At 38.2% G+C, this 17,900-nt stretch overlaps 1 protein-coding gene across 1 annotated transcript in view; it reads left to right on the top strand.

Moving 5' to 3' along the window:
• LOC139743968 (cdc42 homolog) overlaps positions 1-10,360 on the top strand; it is a 32,862-nt gene extending 22,502 nt beyond the window's left edge. Inside the window, exons 3-6 of the mRNA XM_071654434.1 lie at positions 1,935-2,007; positions 4,291-4,400; positions 6,124-6,321; positions 9,745-10,360. Coding sequence (XP_071510535.1) covers positions 1,935-2,007; positions 4,291-4,400; positions 6,124-6,321; positions 9,745-9,834 — 471 coding nt within the window. The 3' untranslated portion in view covers positions 9,835-10,360. The remainder of the gene's footprint in view (positions 1-1,934; positions 2,008-4,290; positions 4,401-6,123; positions 6,322-9,744) is intronic.
• Positions 10,361-17,900: the final 7,540 nt, after the last annotated feature.

Here is a 17,900-nt window from a genome sequence, read left to right as displayed (position 1 = left end):
GGAGCAATGTTGGGGCAAGGCTGGGCTCAGGGTGATGTAGTGACATGTACCAGTACAAAATGTATGTTGGTGGACAATAAATCTTCGGCAACTGTTGAATATCATGCTACATATGTACATGTATGTAGTTTCCCTGACTCCTATAAAGTTAAGCTTTTGTTTAATTTTTGTACTTTTTAACCCATGTTGATACATTTTTTTAGGGCGTGTTCATTAAATTTCTTCTCTGAGTAAACCTACAATGTAGGCATGATATGATGTATCCCATGTTTATGCTTATTACAAAACAAAGCAAATTGATAAACTGTGTCTCAGATACAGTATGCCCATATTCAAAGGTGTATTTACGTGCACAATATCGTCATGCACATGGCAGATTATCATTACAGCGCTTCCCTGCGCCAGGCAGAATGTTGTTTAAATAGCACACTTCCCTGTGCATGGTAGAATGTTGTTAACCCTATGCGCACTCCCACACCCTTCAACGACAATCTGCCATGCGCGCTCCCACAAAGCGAGCTTGCGTAGGCAGCAGTCTAGTACCATAGCTTAAAGGAAACCAAAACCGAAAGAGAAATGTGGATTGAGTGAAAGCAGCAACATTAGTAGAACACATCAGTGAAAGTTTGAGGAAAATCGGACAATCGATGCAAAAGTTATGAATTTTTAAAGTTTTGGTGTTGGAACCGCTGGATGAGGAGACTACTAGAGCTTATGACGTCATGTGTGGACAACAATACAAAGAAAATATAAAGAGAATTTCACAAAAATTCACTTTTCTAGCATAATGAAAGAGCACTTGACTAACCACTTTCAGAAAGCAGGGGGAATAATTGCTACCCTTAACAGACACTGTATGTCAGTATCAAGTTGATAGAATGTGTAATTTTCATGAAAAATGAATTTTTGTGGAATTCCCTTAATACTTTCTATATTGTTGTCCACACATGACGTCATAACCTCCAGTAGTCTCCTCATCCAGCGGTTCCAACACCAAAACTTTAAAGATTCATAACTTTTACATCCACTGTCCGATTTTCCTCAAACTTTAACTGATGTGTTCTACTAATGTTGCTGCTTTCACTCAATCCACATTTCTCTTTGGGTTTTGGTTTCCTTTAAAATGGCAAAGCTTATCGTTTGCTACATGTATCAGTGTTAGAAACATATCTTCCAATATGGTGCACATCGCCAGCTCCCTGCCAGCAGCGAAGCAAGTTTACATAGTCTTTACCTTTCACACGCAGTAATGTGCATGATGTCATTGTGCTATCAAATGCCTTTAGTCTAAATCTGTCCACCAAGAAAGTATCTCCATTTCTGTACAGAAATCACTGTGTTTGCAGAGCCGAGTTCTCGCTGTCTCTGCAATGTCTTTTTCATCAGAGTGTGCGACAGCAGAACAGGTGTAGCGTGTAGCCCCTTGCATTCAGCTGTGACCAGTCATAGAATTATTGTATACTAGAATACAACCCACTATGAGGCGCAATGTATTGTTTCCTCACTGTATGAATTTCTCCCCCCCCCCTTTTTTTTTTCTTCCTGTGAGAACGTTGCCTGTTCACAGCCTGAATATGGTACCATTTGCTACCCACAAGTGACATTGCTGTCAATATGCTCTTTAGAAACATCCAACCGCATAATGGCACAGTATGTTCTCTGATAATACTGGTGAAAAGACATGTATTGTGCAGGCACACACACACACACACACACACACACACACACACACACACACACACATACAAACACATGTCTGTATTTCGGTCTAGAAATTGAAATCATCAGGAAGTGGTACATAACAATTTAATTAAGTTAAAAGTCGTCTGCAGACTTTCCCCTTTAATTCAGAGCGCCTATGACATACATTTTTGTAATTAGATTTCCTCACGACTTTATCTTGTTGTGTTCATCTTCTGTTTTATCTCCTACAGGTGTTCGATAACTATGCGGTAACTGTAATGATCGGTGGTGAACCATACACCCTGGGTCTATTTGATACAGCAGGTATGTGATCACTACTCTTGTAACAAACATAAAAGGATTTTGTCACCAAGTATTATATTCCCATTGCTATTTAGTATAATGTGCATGTAAGTAATTCATGTCCTTGGCACATAGAAACATACAAAGCTGTTGTTGACTTGATATCCCGGGCTTGAGATTAGCGATGGCCCGGGGCCAATAAAAATCTATGTAGGGCCACCAAATTTTCAAATGGGTTGTCTTTTGGTGGTCCGATCGGACAACTGAAATAAAAGATGGACTGTTGTGTTTCCTGTATTTTGGTTTCGGACCATTAGAGATACAATTGTACTGTATGTATTAGTGGCCCCGGCAGGCTACCAGAAAAAACACAAGAAAAGTCCTGATAATCTATATCAACTAAACCAAGCCCTTGGACACTTAACTACAGTATGAATTTTCCTGTGTCTATTCGTCAAAACGCAGACATCACTTCTTCGTCCAACTGTGAGTCTGTGTATGTTGTTATATCTGCGTTTTGCTGTTGGAGTACACATGTATGCACATGCATACTCAACCAACCCAAAGTGAGATTGTGCTTTGTTTCTAAAGAAATCAGTGTTCATGGGCAAAAATAGATTTAGAGCGAGCCACCATATCACCTGACTTTGAATTTTTGTAAACCTTTCTGATTTCTGTGCACACTTTAATGAATGATCAGTTTCATCTAATGTCTCTCTAATATGGGATATATGCAGTCAGATTTCAGGGTTGCAAATTTAATGAGTGCAAGATGATGATTTCTGCATCAAAATTACTCTGGAAGTTAATGAGTTAAAGGAAAAGGAAGATTTTCATACCAGATGGCACGCTGGCACCCCGCCTACCGTCATGTAGATCGCATCATGATGAGAGAGATCTGCTGGCGGGGATAGTAACCAGTGGCTAGATAACATATTGGCAGCTCTGGGGGTGTTCACACTTGCTACAGAACTCGGTTGTCATCACATTTTCTGAAATGCAGGTCTTTTGATAAACAAGTGAAGTTATGCAGCGTTAAGAACAGAAATTAGTCTTTTCACTGACAGCCCACTGCAAATACCTTTTTATACAAAGATGTCACATACGCCTGTCTGACACCACAATCTGCTATCAAAATGACAATGCGGCTCTTGTTTTAGTTCATATACACATGTATACATTATGAGCATTTATCTACCCGATATGGGTGAAGTGAATACAATGCCTCACTCGGCTCTATCTCTCCAGTCGTAGTTTAGATTTCAAACCACAATTCAGATTGAAGTTTGCAACCACAATAAAACAAAACTCTACTTTCAACAACCCCTTTTTTTGTGCCAGGGACTTTGCAACGCGTATACAGTGCTGTAGATTGTCTGTGGCAGTCGGCACTCAAAGAACAAAGAGGTTTAAAAAACACACCCCCAGGCCTTGATTGGCCAAATATGGCTTCGGGAAATGTGTGGGAGGAACTTATTTTGGAGAAAAACGATTCACGTTCACATTCGGACGGAAATCTACCTAGGAAACGTGTCTAAAAAAACAACACTCAATAATGTTACTCTGAAGTCCTCTTTCATTTCCATGAGGTTCTCAAGATGCCATTGATGGTGATCATGACTGGCAGGCAACCTTTAGGGTCTGTAGGCTAATCACATGGTGGTCTGTCCCATCTCGCTACTGGCGAGGAGATAGCGACCTTTTGCAGGCGCGATTATTAATTGCCATCTACGCTTGGTCTTAGCTATGCTCCAGAAAACCCCACAGAAGTCTGCTCATCCGTATGAATGACAATACAATGTAGTTTAAGAGAGTGTCGCTTCATCATTGTTTGCTTATTATTCTGTCAATTTATTCTGTTGGGATGACAGTGGCAGAAGGATTTAAAAATTGCTACTTCATTCCTGCTTGATTCAGTTTTAAGCATTATACATGGTGTGGAAAAAGAAAATAATACTGTATCTACAGGTTTAGATAGCTGTTACGTTGTATCAGTCCCATGTACTGATTTTGGATGTTAGTCTGCAATCTACTAATCTCATCTCATACCAGTTGTTTCAACTTCCAAGCTCCTGCTTCATGGGATTTCAAATCAGGCCATGCGTATTGTTCCCTGCTGCTCTGTAATTTGCCACACTCACTGGGCGATAAGCTTTTAAAGTCGTCTCCAAAAATGAACACCGTCTCATACATTGCTACTGTGTAAACTTTGACAGTATCATGACCCAAAGACACATCTCCATAATAGTTCCCTCAGAAACAAGTTTGAGGTAAATTTTGCTCCATTTCTTCCACCAATCTCAGGTCAAGAAGACTACGACAGACTGAGGCCCCTCAGCTACCCCCAGACTGACGTCTTCCTCGTCTGTTTCTCCGTTGTAGCGCCCTCGTCATTTGAAAATGTCAAAGAAAAGGTACGATATGAGCTTGGTAGAAGGAGGGTATGAGTGTTCACCCAAAGATAGGATTCTGTTCTTGCTGGTAGAGTGAACAATGTCCCACCACTTAGGGATGACAGTGTTTTCAGATTTGTTTTTTGTACACCCCTGTAACATGGCTCTGTTGAATGCCATCTTCAGAATGAGAAATTGCTACGCTTTCTCCTGAAAAAGGATAGTACTTACATATATATTTCACATTCACTGGCAAAATTGCCCTGCAAGACCCAATTTGCAAAATATGTGTATATGGCACATACAGTATCAGCCTTGTTCAGATGATACATTGTAGGGACTGATCATATTTGTGTAAAAGTGGTCTTGGGCTAGCTCTGAATTAAAAGTGAAAGGTCAAAATGCAGTCAAAAACTCTGTTTTTGTGAATGTTTGTTTCACATACGTGGAGGCAAAGTGACACTTCATATTATGCCAGTTTCATTTCACTTTCGAAGACTGCATTTGAACAAAAGAGAAGAAGGATAATGCAAGTTTCAAAAGTATTCATGAAGACACTCTGTATTGTCACCATGACATCATATCATGTTTGTTTGCTCGCTGCATGGATGACGAGAGGATGAGCTTACAGTTTGCTCATTAGGTATTACAAAAGGATAACATACGGAAATATTTGTCATGGTCATGCATCTACAGATATGCATATGTGATAGCTGCAATATGTGGTAAACATGCCTTTAATGATATGCTGAAGTCATATCTCAGAAAATATATTGTATTTGGGTTTTTTTAAGTGCCACCGTGGGTATGCCCCCTATTTCCTTTCCATGTGCTGTAGATTAGCTCATCTGTCAGTTTTGATCTGTGTTATCATGTCAACTGTGTTCATTTACATCTGCCTTGTATCCTGTTTGCTTATGTATACACACATGTGTATGTATGTGTATAGTTGCACCATGCGAATGCCCATAACATCGTTATTAGTAGTGGCACTGAATGTCATTAGTAATACTGGTCTCCAGCAAATAGGCGGAAGTAAACAAATCAAGTGGCCTAATTTGTGCCTTCCCCATTAACTGGCGACTTGTCAAACTTGCTGAAAGTGATTGTAAACTGGCAAAACCAAAACAAACCAAGAAAGGAAGAAGGAATTTGTTTTGATTCTGTGAGAAAAGTGTATTGCAAAATAAATATGGCCTGTATTCTTAAGCAAGAAATGAAATAGAAAATTTTGCAAAGGAGTGTGATTACTGTGAGTATGTTTTCCCCTTAAATGTATGCGTGTGTGTATTTGCTTGTGAGTGTGTATAAACGTATGTGTGTATGTTTGTCAGATTAGTTGTCGTTCATAGTTATCTTCATACAATTATTTGACGGGATATAATGCCCCCCGTAATACCCAAGCTTCATATGAAGAGTTTAATTGCTCGAGAGCTAACTCCATTCTTGATAAGTTGAAATATTTGCAATTAAAGCTTCTAAAACACAAAGAAAATACTAAAAAAAAACACAGAACATTTTTGATCGTGACTTCAAGAATATATCTTGTTATGTAAAAAGTGAGTTTATACTGGAAATGATTTATTTTACCCTATCTGATTATGGATTAATTTATATGTTCAAAAATGGCACTTACCGGTAACCCATTCTGCAATGGAACTCTTCGCATGTTGGAATTACCCTGAACTCAGTGATAGCATAATAACCCTACTTTCCATCTCTCCCTACCCCCTTGAAACACCAGTGGGTACCAGAGATCACCCATCACTGTCAGAAGACGCCGTTCCTGCTGGTGGGCACACAGATAGATCTCCGTGACGACCCGGCCACCATCGAGAAGCTGATGAAGAACAAGCAGAAGCCGACGACGATAGAGGCAGGCGAGAGGATGGCCAAGGAACTGCGAGCCGTAAAATATGTTGAGTGCTCCGCCCTGACACAGGTACAGTTACGATAAGGAACTCGTAGTCCAGTACATGATAAGGGCTGTGTGCCCGTATTGACATACACCACTCATTTTATGGTCAGTGGGGTGACAAACACCACTCATTTTATGGTCAGTGGGGTGACAAAAGCTTGTATCTCAAATTTTGGTGAAAATCACATTTTTGTATCAATCGTCAGATAATCAGTCGAGTGATGTCCTGTCAAAATCTCAGCTTTCTTACCTCAAAATGAAGCCTCCATGGCATGCGAAAAATAGGCGGTTCCATCTGTTAAGCTACCATGTTTATTCACTTCCCTGAACATTTGACGCATTCGAGATACATGTAGAAGGTTTTGTCGCCCCTACAGCGATATATCACAAGTGTTTTCATCTTAAAAATTCCTACTTACTCACCAGAAGGACATTTGTGTGATCTCTACTGGGTTGATGCTCCCTGTAGAATGCATCACACGTAGCTATGGATGAAATCACTAAATTGCCGACCCCTGTATGCACCCGGTTGCAACCACAGTACATGCATGCATGATGATATAGCTAGTCTAGACATGTACCTCGTGTAAATGCATGTGCGTGGCCAGTGCTTTACTGTTAATGAAAGAGTGGACTTGATTAAGAAGCAAAACACTTGGACATATTAACACACAAAACCAGACGAAAGCTGTACACTGAATTTATACACTTGATTAAATTCTGAGTGCACCATTAAATAAATCCTTGGTTTTCTTATCACAGATATCATAGCCATGCTAAAGATGTTTCACATTGGCATGTGTTTTCAAAGCAAAGAATAATTTCAGCAAAAGTCTCGCTTAGCCCGGCAGGACCTTTGAACTATTTCTGTACCTGGGACTTTTGACAGGGTGTACAATGCTATGGGATTTTCTGTACCAATTTGCACTAAAAACGCACAAAGGGTAAAAAGCATACATGTCTGTTATGATGACTTATCTACAAGCGTTCTGAAGTTGGACTTTTCTTCCTTTCACAGGCCAGTAAAGGTCTGTGAAAAAAAGGTTTTCAGGGGATAAAATTCTGTCAAGTTTAACCTGTTATAGTACTATCTTTTATTGAGGAAATATTCATTTATATGAAATAGGCTTTTAGTGTAACAGTCATAGACTAATAAAATGTTCACAAACAGCTTTAGATATAGTGCGCTAAAAATTTCAGTTTAGGATTTTTTTATGTGACATGAAATGTTGCTTCATATTTTCTTTGTAGAATCATCAAACAAGCCACAATAAAGTAGGAGATACGCTTTGAAGCCAATATGTTAGAATTCAATGTTAAAGCTAGTGTTGCTAAAATGAAAAGGACAGCATCAGTGGTTTTATACCCTTGACTAAACGAAAGTAACCCAAAAAAAAAAGGAGAAAAAGAAGAAGATGGCTCATCCTACCGTAGCAGAAAACCATGGAGTTCTCTGTTGGCGTAAGTCATTACCTCTATCCCTTGAAAGAGCAGTGAGTCTTTATATTTGTCTGACACGCTAATCGTCTGTCTCAACCCCTGCTGATCAAGCTCCGCCTCACTCTGTTTACACGTGATTGTTACCGTGGCAACCCAATTAATCATGTCAACAGAAGACCCTGCCCCGTTCCCGCTGATTCAGATCTTCCCTACGAGTGAAACAGATAAACGTTCAGATGCTGTTCCTTTCCCCCCGAAACTCTTTGACGTCATCAGATAGTACTGGAGCACCCCATTTTTACCCCCGAGATGGGCCTCCCGTGCCTACTGCCTCAACACTCTTCATCAAACTAATTATTTCCTCATCTCAAGGAGACAAGCTTTGAGGAGCATATTTTTTTGTTTGTTTTTCATGTGAACCTCTCGTATCTGAAGATTACTTTCGAGTGCGGGATAGCCTCGTCAAGTTTGCTACTGCTATGTGCTGCTGAATATAAAACAACACTGCGATAAGAAGAAAAAAAAAAGTGTGATAAACTTCTCATTTATCCAGTAATGTGATGTAATATCATAGGTCACAGGGTGGAAGTCAGTTGGAAAATTTTAAATGTTTTTGGAACGTCAGCTAACTCAAGATATGCGTCTTGAAAGTCATAATCAAGCAGGAAGCAATCAATGAAAAACCGTAGCAAGGCAGGGCATGTCTTCATTTTCTTGTTTGTTTGTTTGTTTGTTGTTGTTGTTTTTGGGGGGTTAATGTGGTGAATTTGAAAGTTACAGGTGAGGTCTGGAATTTTATACATTGTCGTGGAGACAAAGTTGCCAAATCTCTGTGAGTCTGAAGGAGTCTCCGTAGATATCTCTTCATCATTCTGATTAAAGGGGACAACTAGCTCAGGAAGAATTTTGTTTACCCGATTTTGCTTTAAATAAAACACATATGTCTGTGGAATGATTAAAACATGGGTATAATTTCTATGGGGAAAAAATAGAAATATGATTAATGACGTTACAGTTTGTGGAACGGATCAAGTACACTGATTTGTGCACGACTTTCTTCTGTGCATTTTAATGATATAGGTCTGTTCATCACTTAGTACTTCTATCGCATTTAAAATTGTCAGGTCCATTGTATTGAAGTAGTAAAGCGTCAGTTGCACACAAGCATGTGCAGTGGGTATAAAAACAGGCTACACCATCAGGCATGCATGCGCAGTATATGCACCAGGGCCAGTGATAGATCACTCTACGTTACCTCCATTGCATCGAGTGAGATGAAACTAGATGTTATGTTTATGAGTGGTGTATCTGTTGTATAGAAAGAGAAGAAAAGTCCTTGTCTTTGGAGTACCCTTTAAACCCTCCCAGATTTGCGAATCACTATTGTTTATTGAGATGCAAGTAACACGCACACACACATCTCCCTCATTTCTCTTTAAAATCTGCCAGCTCTTGATACGTAAATGTTGGCAGCCCACTGTAACATTCATTTGAGAAAACTTCATGCCCTTTGAAGCCATGATTGAAATTGGAAAAGATTTTGTGATGGTCAAAATTGCAATTATTGTTGTCATCAATTTTTTGCTACAGTCAAAATTGTGTTGAGGCACACTCTTTACAAGTTGAAACGACGAACAAAATCATTTATTGAGAATGAGATCATCTTTGATTAAATGATATCAAAATCAGAGAGTTTCCTCTGTATCATTGTCATTATTATTATTATCTATTCGACCAGGTAAAGAATATAGGATACATATAATAAGCATTGATACAAACATGAAACAAAAACCAGAATGAACATTACAAGGGGATACACTTTGATTGATTAATCAAATGCAAGTCCAATTTCAATCATTTCTTTGTGTATTCTGTAAAAAAAAGAAAAAAAAAAAAAGAAGTTTGAATTGAATTGAATAGGTGCAGTCTAAGTTTAAAATATTGCGTATATGTGTATTAGATATTTACCATGATTGTTTTGTCTGATTTCCCCTAACCCACCTACAGAAAGGACTGAAGAACGTCTTTGATGAAGCCATCCTGGCCGCTCTGGAGCCTCCCGAACCAACCAAGAAGAGGAAATGCCGCCTCCTCTAAAGAGGGAGGATAGCACAGCTTCGGCCAGTCCATCTTGGACATCCAGCGTCTGAATCTGACCTTTTACAGGGATTCCTTCAACCAAGGAGGGGAGAGCAACCTAACACTCAAAATGGCGGAGATTTGTTTGACTCAAAAAAAGAGATTCCAAAAAACAACACTAAAACGTTCTTGCTGGTGATCAAGAGAGAGAGAGAGAGAGAAGATTATTGTCGTGAATAATGATTTTGATTCTAACCGGAAAACAAAAAATAGATAACAGTGATAACGAGGAGGAGGAAGATACGGGGAAATGGGGTTTTGTCAAGATGTACCGTTGTTGACAATTACAGGTAGGATTTTCAGTTAAGGGTTTGAGAGTTTGCGAAGGAAACATGCTACACTGAGCTAAATATGAATCTGTCATTGCATTGAACGCACGCAAGCGTGTTCCAGAATCTCTGACCCAATTTTTTCTCATTTAGAAATGTATAAGACGAATTATGCATTTGTGTAATTAACAAAAAAAAAAAGGTGTGTAAATTCATTTGAAAATCGCCTAAATGTCACTTTGTGAGATGCATACACCGGTAAATCTTATTGATATGCAATGTGAGAGGAAAAGTGAAGTGGCATTTTTTTTGACACATATAATCGAATCTCTGACTGTTGGTCTTCATTGTTATTATGCTTTTTTTGAGATGGTATTTATATCTGCTTTATGAAAAGCAACCAAACTGGATAATTTGTAGAGAGACAAACAGAAAACTGGTGCCTAAATAGTGATGTATATATCTGAATTGTTTCCACAACACCAGCACCCCGTAGTTAATCAGCACTTCGCTCCCGAGTACGATACTTCACCTCTTTTATCAAGATTGCAGGAAGCTGCAATGCTCTACATATCCATAGTTGTGCAAAATCGGTAACTTTGAATTTGGAAATAAAGTTGGCTGTGAAGATATGCTTTACGTCACCGTTTTACTCTCCTTTATCTTTTTTCATTTTGTGCTTTTCTGCACCACCTTCTCCGAAGTGTTGTCTGAGGTTTCAGTTTTCTCCCGATAGATTTTGTAAGTCTGCCACAAATGATAAGAAAAGTAGAGCTGAAGCAGGCTTGACAACAATGGAGCGGAAAGGATGAGGTGTTTGCAAGGTGGAGAATTGGCAGCAGCGTAGAACAAACGGAGCCGAAGTTGACAAGACAATTTTGTTGTAAACAGAAAAAAAAGGGGGTTGCTTCCAAGCCAAAGTAAAAAAAGTTGGATAATGGATATGACACCTCTCAAAATTGACAGAAATACCTCTAGGCATGAGAAGAGATATTGCTCACTCATTGAGAAAGGGGAAGCACAGGCTCGGAGATTAAGATTAAGATTAGGAGCAATGATCACCTTCATCTCCCACAAGATGAGGGATTCAGTGAAGTCTCACTTAGGAGCAGTCTTGTTGTGTTTTCACTTTTTACAAAAGGGGGCTAATGTATGTCCAGTTCATCTGAGCCTTTTTGGAAACATGGGTCATAGAAGAAAGAAAAAGATAGAATTGTAAATAGATATGTATACTTTTTTTTTTAGGTCTGATGTGAGTAATGGCTTGTGTTGATGCATTTCTGAAAGAGAGAATCTACTGACGTAGTGCCCAGTGATGGTTCTGACAAAGATAATGAGCTAGTGCAGAAATTGGGCCCAAGTTAAGCAGTTATTGTCTGATTGTGTCTATGGTCATCATATAAAAGAGGTGCATACTTTGGCTATTTTGCGGAAAATAGTAGTTGGATTTGCATAGTAAAGCAGAGCAAAAGAAAAACAAACAAACAAACAAGCAAACAGACAGAAGAGTAAAGCAACCTTAAACTGTCTTAATGTCTTGATGTGTAGCAATAATTTTGCAGAGGCTTTCTACTGGTTATATTCTATCACACTCTTTCAATTTAACAAAGAAGGTGGGCTTACTGTGCCCCTTGGGTTATGTCTGTTTTCACATGTGTATGTTACCCCCTTTAGAGGTTTAGTGATATAAGAGATGTGAGAGAACATAGAGAGTTTGCGTAGAGGGAACGACATAATTTGGTCTGGTGGTAGATGTGCAGTACCTCAAGAAAATTGGAATATTGTGTACATGAAGAGAGAGGGGGAAACATGGCAGTTTAGACAGAAATTTTTTGACCTTTTTGCTGTTGTAGCACCACTGTTAGAATATGATTGTTGTGCCTCATGGAGAAAAACAGAACTGGAAATCTAAGATGAGTTGAAATATTCTTGATGCGCCTAGATATGTGTTGTATTTCACAAGGCTTCCAAGGCCCATGTCCTCTGGTTTGATGTATTGAGAGTGATTCTTCATCAATGTAGGAGGGAGATAGAACATAACTCGGTCCTTTTTTGTCACGTTCTGCTCTTTCTCTCACATTTTTGGTATACATGGAGTGGATACCCGGTTACATAAGAACTTTGCTGAGTATGTGAAAAATTCTGTCATTCACACGGAAAGGATATTGTCAATTGATCCAGCTTGAGTGACATGTGTTTTTTTATTTTTCCACATTTTGTTTTCTTAGGTGCATACACAGTTTTGTTTGATATGAGTGGCCTGCAGCCGAGTTATGTAGTGTTGTGCAGATTGCAGAAAAATCATTGCTCTATAGTTCAGACACCAACACTGTTCAATCTAGCTATGCGCATCCAAGCTAGTTGAAAATGCAACATTCCTTGCAACTGCTCTCTCTCTCTCGTTTCCTCGCTCGAAACCCTCATTTTCTCACTCTCTGTATGAGTATGGCAGGAAAAATGTACAAAAGTTTTTTTTGGTCTTTTTTAGATAGTATTTAGCTCTTCCGCAGCCACGTTGAGCTATCCATAGACCTAGTTTGTGATACAAACAGCAGAGCCTCATATAATGGTAGTATCCTTTATGTGTTTTGCAAGTCCACAAAACATGGAGGAGAGTGAAACTAGTCAGCACTCCTTTACAGATTTTTGTTTTGTTTTGACAACATACAGCTTGTAAAGATGATCTTGTAGCAAGGTTTTCACTAGCGCTCTATTTGGAATTACTGATGAAAGGGATTCTGAAGTTTTCTTGTGCAACATACACTGTAGTTTACTTCAAGATGGTTCAGGATTTTTATTGTTTTGTTTCTATGTTATCATGAGCAGTTGTTTCATCCTGTAGACGTAAAAACAAAACAAAGCAAAACAGTCCGGTTATAATACCAGGAGGGAGCAAAGGAAATCGATCATACAGTATTTATTTTGCAAACATCTCTTTGAGTGTCAATGGGGCTGGGCATGTAGGCCAGACTTCAAATTGGCAGCATTGGTGTAATTCACACACACACTGAGCCAACAGTGATGTGAATGTGTGGTTCTGTCTTCATCTTAATTTATTCTGTTTCTTTTTTCCTTTTTTTTTTATGTGTCTTTTCCAGGTAGAGAGAAAGCTAGGAACTTAGACATTCCTGTGTACAGTTAGCAATTTTCCTTTTCTCTTTCTTCTGTAATGCAGCCTGAAGCAATTTGTAATTGGCATTGTTTGCACAAATCACAGCAAACCTACAGAAATGGTTATTTAAAAAATAGAGAATGAATAGCTGATTTTTTTTCTTTAATATGAGGTGTAATATTGTACAAACTCACACAACATGGAATAAGTTGTCTTGTAATTCATACAATTATATTCTCTCATCAGCATTCTGCTCGAAATCAGTTTGATACAGGTTTGACAGTATTTTATATTTATTTCCTAGGAATGAGTGTTGTAGGAATGCAGATCCAAATGTTAGGCAGTTTAGCGTGAAAAAGAAAAAAAAAGAGGGACAAAGCTGAAGAGATGGTCAAAGCTATGGCCTGCCAAGATCTTTTCTTTGCATCAATCTCAGCGTTTACAAAAGGGGCCATCTTGATAAAATGGCAAGGTTGTAGACTTTGTTCCCAGGAGTTTCTACCTTTTTTCTTGTCTATGTAGAGTCATCACATCTTTGCATGCTAGTCTCTCACTCCAGGTGTAAGCTGGAATTGGCGTATTTTGTGTGTCCAAAATGTAGTCGATGCTCTAATGTATCTAGGCTCATGTATATAGTGTTGTGCAAGGGTTCTGGTCCAAAGTTAAACCGTATGCTTCATTTCTTTTCTTGATGATGAGATTTGCATGACATCTAAATAGTGGCATATGATTTTTGTTTGAGTAGATTACCAGTGGGTGGTTCTTAGCGTAAAGCTGTTTGTGTGTAGGTCACCAAAGAACCTGAGCTAGTAGCAAGGATTTCATTCCTTACTCAAGTATGTGGGCGACCCCCTCATAGATAATTCCCACAGGAGTATTGTAGTGAAATCTGTCAAATTACTCATTTCACTCGTTGTTGTATTTCTTATTTGGTGAGATACTATACTAAAGTCTGTTATATCATTTTTTTTTCTTCTATTAACACGCTTATAGTCATATCTGGCTAATGTGTTGTTATCATTGTTGTTAAAGATAAGTCATGGTTACTTTTTACCTTTATTGACCAGACTTCAACCTCAGTTTGCAAGGCATGAAATGATGTGTTGTTAGGGGTGGGGTGGGGGTTGTGATCATCTTTTTTGTGTATCAATCAAAAACATCGTGCCAGAGGTTTACAATGCTTAGAAATGATATTTCATCTTTTGCAAACTGAGTAGTTTTTTGTAAAGTAAAAATTGAGTGTATGTTGATAAATTTTTTATAGTTCTTTTTTGTGTGTTTATTTTTTAGGTGCATTCTGTAACCAATGTAATCATATGATACATGCAAACTTATTATCCACTTGTACGTTTTGAGTTATTGATTGATTGATTGGTCTATTTTTCATGTAAGAATACCATTTGAGGTTGAAAGAGGTGTTTCTTTTAGCACATTGAAAAAAAAACTATCTATGTGACTTTAAACAAAATGAATACTTGTAATGTCATAATAAATAACTACCAACAAATAGGGAAAAAGTAAATGGTTATTGTGTTCAGAGTGTGTTTAATTTGTTTTTCAGTGTATTTTGACGGCATGTATGTACGTACAGTAAACCTCGCATAAGTCGACCTCGCCCAAGTCAAGAAATTGGTTATGTTGAAGAACAATTTTACCCTTTTGGAATATGAACATGTATTCATAACATTCTGTTGTGTAAGTTGAAATTCATGCATGTGGAAGGCTTTTCCTGCGGTCCCTCTGGGTTTGACTTCTGCAAGGTTGACTGTATTTCCTTGAAGAGATAATGTGTATTGTGCTGACAGAGATATGAACTGCCGGGCAGAAGGGCCTAAGGTTTGCGTGTTCGAAAAAAAGTACGCACGCACACAGACACACACACACACACACACACACACACACACATTCAAATGATTTTATTTCCATATAAAGTAATACAAAGCAATATACATAACGCTTGACATGAGTACATACAATATTTTGAGGAACTTTGAATCACATAAGTTTCAACTAAACATGGATACAATACCATACTAATGTCAACTTTGGTTTCAATAAGTAAGCAATACAGTCTTATTTTGTAACTCTCTATGGTAAAGATTGTATAACTCTATATGGACAAATATATGATTATATTATGAAAGAGCTTTCAAAACTATAGCAAAATATGTCATAAATCAAAATTTGATTTTAGGTTAAAATTTCATGCTAGAGTCCTTCTGCCAGGCAGATGACGAGGGCTGAGTGCAGTTGCCAGAGACCATGTGGATGAGCCCAAACATTGGGCATGGGATGATGTTGATGCTGGTCGTGTGTTTTGCTTGGTGGAAAAGATGACAAATCTGTAAACCAAGCTACCAAGATGTCAGAGGGGGGAAGTCCCTTTGCTCAGTTGCCGTTGTATTCGTTGAGACGTCCTGAGGGGGCAAAGTCCTACTTGAAATGTGATGCTTTTTCCAACGTGACGAGGTTGGGTTGCACTGCCAGAGAATGGGCTGAGGAGATGGATGAATGGTTTGTGTCAGTACATGTACAAGGAATGTAAAAAGAGAAACTGCTCTGATTATCATTTCTTTAAAAAGAATGGAAAAAAAGGACTGCATTTTCTATCTCTTTTTCTTCAGTATCTTCTTGCTGTCTTTGGATACATACATTTATTCATACATGTATACGTAAATACACACACACATACATACACATGTACATACATACATGCAGCTGTACATACAATACATACATACAAACATACATACACACATACAAACATACAATATATTCAGTATGTACATATAGCTATCTGTATCTGTCTATCTTGAGCTATCTTGTGAAAGATACCTTAAAAATAAAAAGCAAAGGGATTTGGGAGAATGAGGAACGAAGGAGAGATTGACAAATTAAACATAAGCAGATTGGTGTGTATTTTCTATCTATCTATCTATCTATCTATCTATCTATCTATTTATCTCACTGTCTGTCTAGAATCGTATCATCTATCTATCTATCTATCTATCTGTCTATCTATCCATCTATTCATCATACTGTCTGTCTAGAATCGTATCATTTATCTATCTATTTATCTATCTATCTATCTATCTATCTATCTATCTATCTATCTATCTATCTATCTATCTATCTCTATTTATCACACTGTCTGTCTAGAATCGTATCATTTATCTGTCTATCTATCTATCTATCTATCTATCTATCTATCTATCATCAGACTGTCTGTCTTTAATCTATCTATCTATTTATCTGTTTATTCATTAATTCATATCAGTTTTTCCATTTACCTATATCTATCAGCATACCTCTACGTATGGCAAACTGGCTATCTTTCTTTCTGTCTAGCAGTCTATCTAATTTATTTTTATCTTTCTCTAATGTATATATTATATGTATCACGATGACAAAATCGCCCCCCCCCCCCACACACACACTGACAACTCATATCACTTTCACAATGGAAGATGACATATCACATCACTGTATCTGTGTCAAAAGAGTTATGATCTTTCTTTCGTTATGCTAGTGAATAAGTGTTCGTAATAGCCAATATCCGCAATCGAAGATGACGTCACAATAATATCCCTTTCCTCAAGAGCCCTATCCAGTTGCCATGCGTATAGGGCCTACAGCACAAAGATTGAAACTGCAATAGCCTTAGCGTCAAAGCCTATATAAAGTTTTTCACTTCCGTATGCGTAGCTTTATTCCCCCTAGTATTTTAGTTGTCGCGGTGATTTTACATGTCAACGTTTCCTGTTGCTGACATTTTCGGCTCCATGCAAGTTTTTATTACTCGCCAGCACAAAGAAACACGTTAATTGCAAAGTAAGGGGAAGCCCCCCACTCCTACAAAGAGGAAAAACGAAACTTCAGTCGCTTTTATAGTAGCAGGATGCCATTTTCAGTCTCATGATTATTGATGAAGGTCATCATTGTCTCATGATACAAATTATACATCAAACAGGTTTTTTTTTTTTTTTGCGTCTCCGAATCCATAAATTACTGTAATTCATCGGGATTTGGGTCTTCTACTTTATCTATGATCATTGATTGCTCCGTGCTTACCTTAACACAATTATCTTCTTCTGCATTATAGCCCGAAAAATAGAATCACGGTTTGAAGACCGCTTAGATTGTTACACTTTGTGTACAAGCTGCATGTCATCATTACTACATGTAGTATGCTTCCCTCGTGTTTTTAACGCAAGAAGTGTTGTAATAGCCGATTTCCTGTTGATACGTAGTGGAAAAGGATCACGTTCCGTTTAGTGTACTGCCATGTCGTTCAAAGGTGACACGACAAAACTTTGCCTTGTAGCTTTCTTGTTGTCAACAACAGAGGGCAGTAGATAGCGCTTGACTCGCAGACTCGGGCCATTCTGGCAGTTTTTGGAAGGCTTAATAAAAAGATGTAAACACAAAATGGAAAGTTCACGATGAATATCGTATAAGTGTAATTACCCGAGAATATTGGTGTTTCTTATGATCAAACACAATTCTTCTTTCGTATGCTAACACGTAGTTACCTTTGGTATTTCATTTATTATCATTGGGCTGATGATTACCTTGCACTTTCGAATTATGGACACTATTATGCTATCAAAGCACATGAATTTATTGAAAACTGTCCTAACTTT

Source organism: Diadema antillarum, unplaced genomic scaffold, assembly GCF_040938485.1.
Source record: "Diadema antillarum isolate AM-2024a unplaced genomic scaffold, OU_Dant_1.0 seq00001125_RagTag, whole genome shotgun sequence".
Classification (NCBI taxonomy): Eukaryota; Metazoa; Echinodermata; class Echinoidea; order Diadematoida; family Diadematidae; genus Diadema; species Diadema antillarum.
Note: the sequence above shows the minus strand (reverse complement) of the source record. Positions and strands in the feature narration are given on the sequence as shown.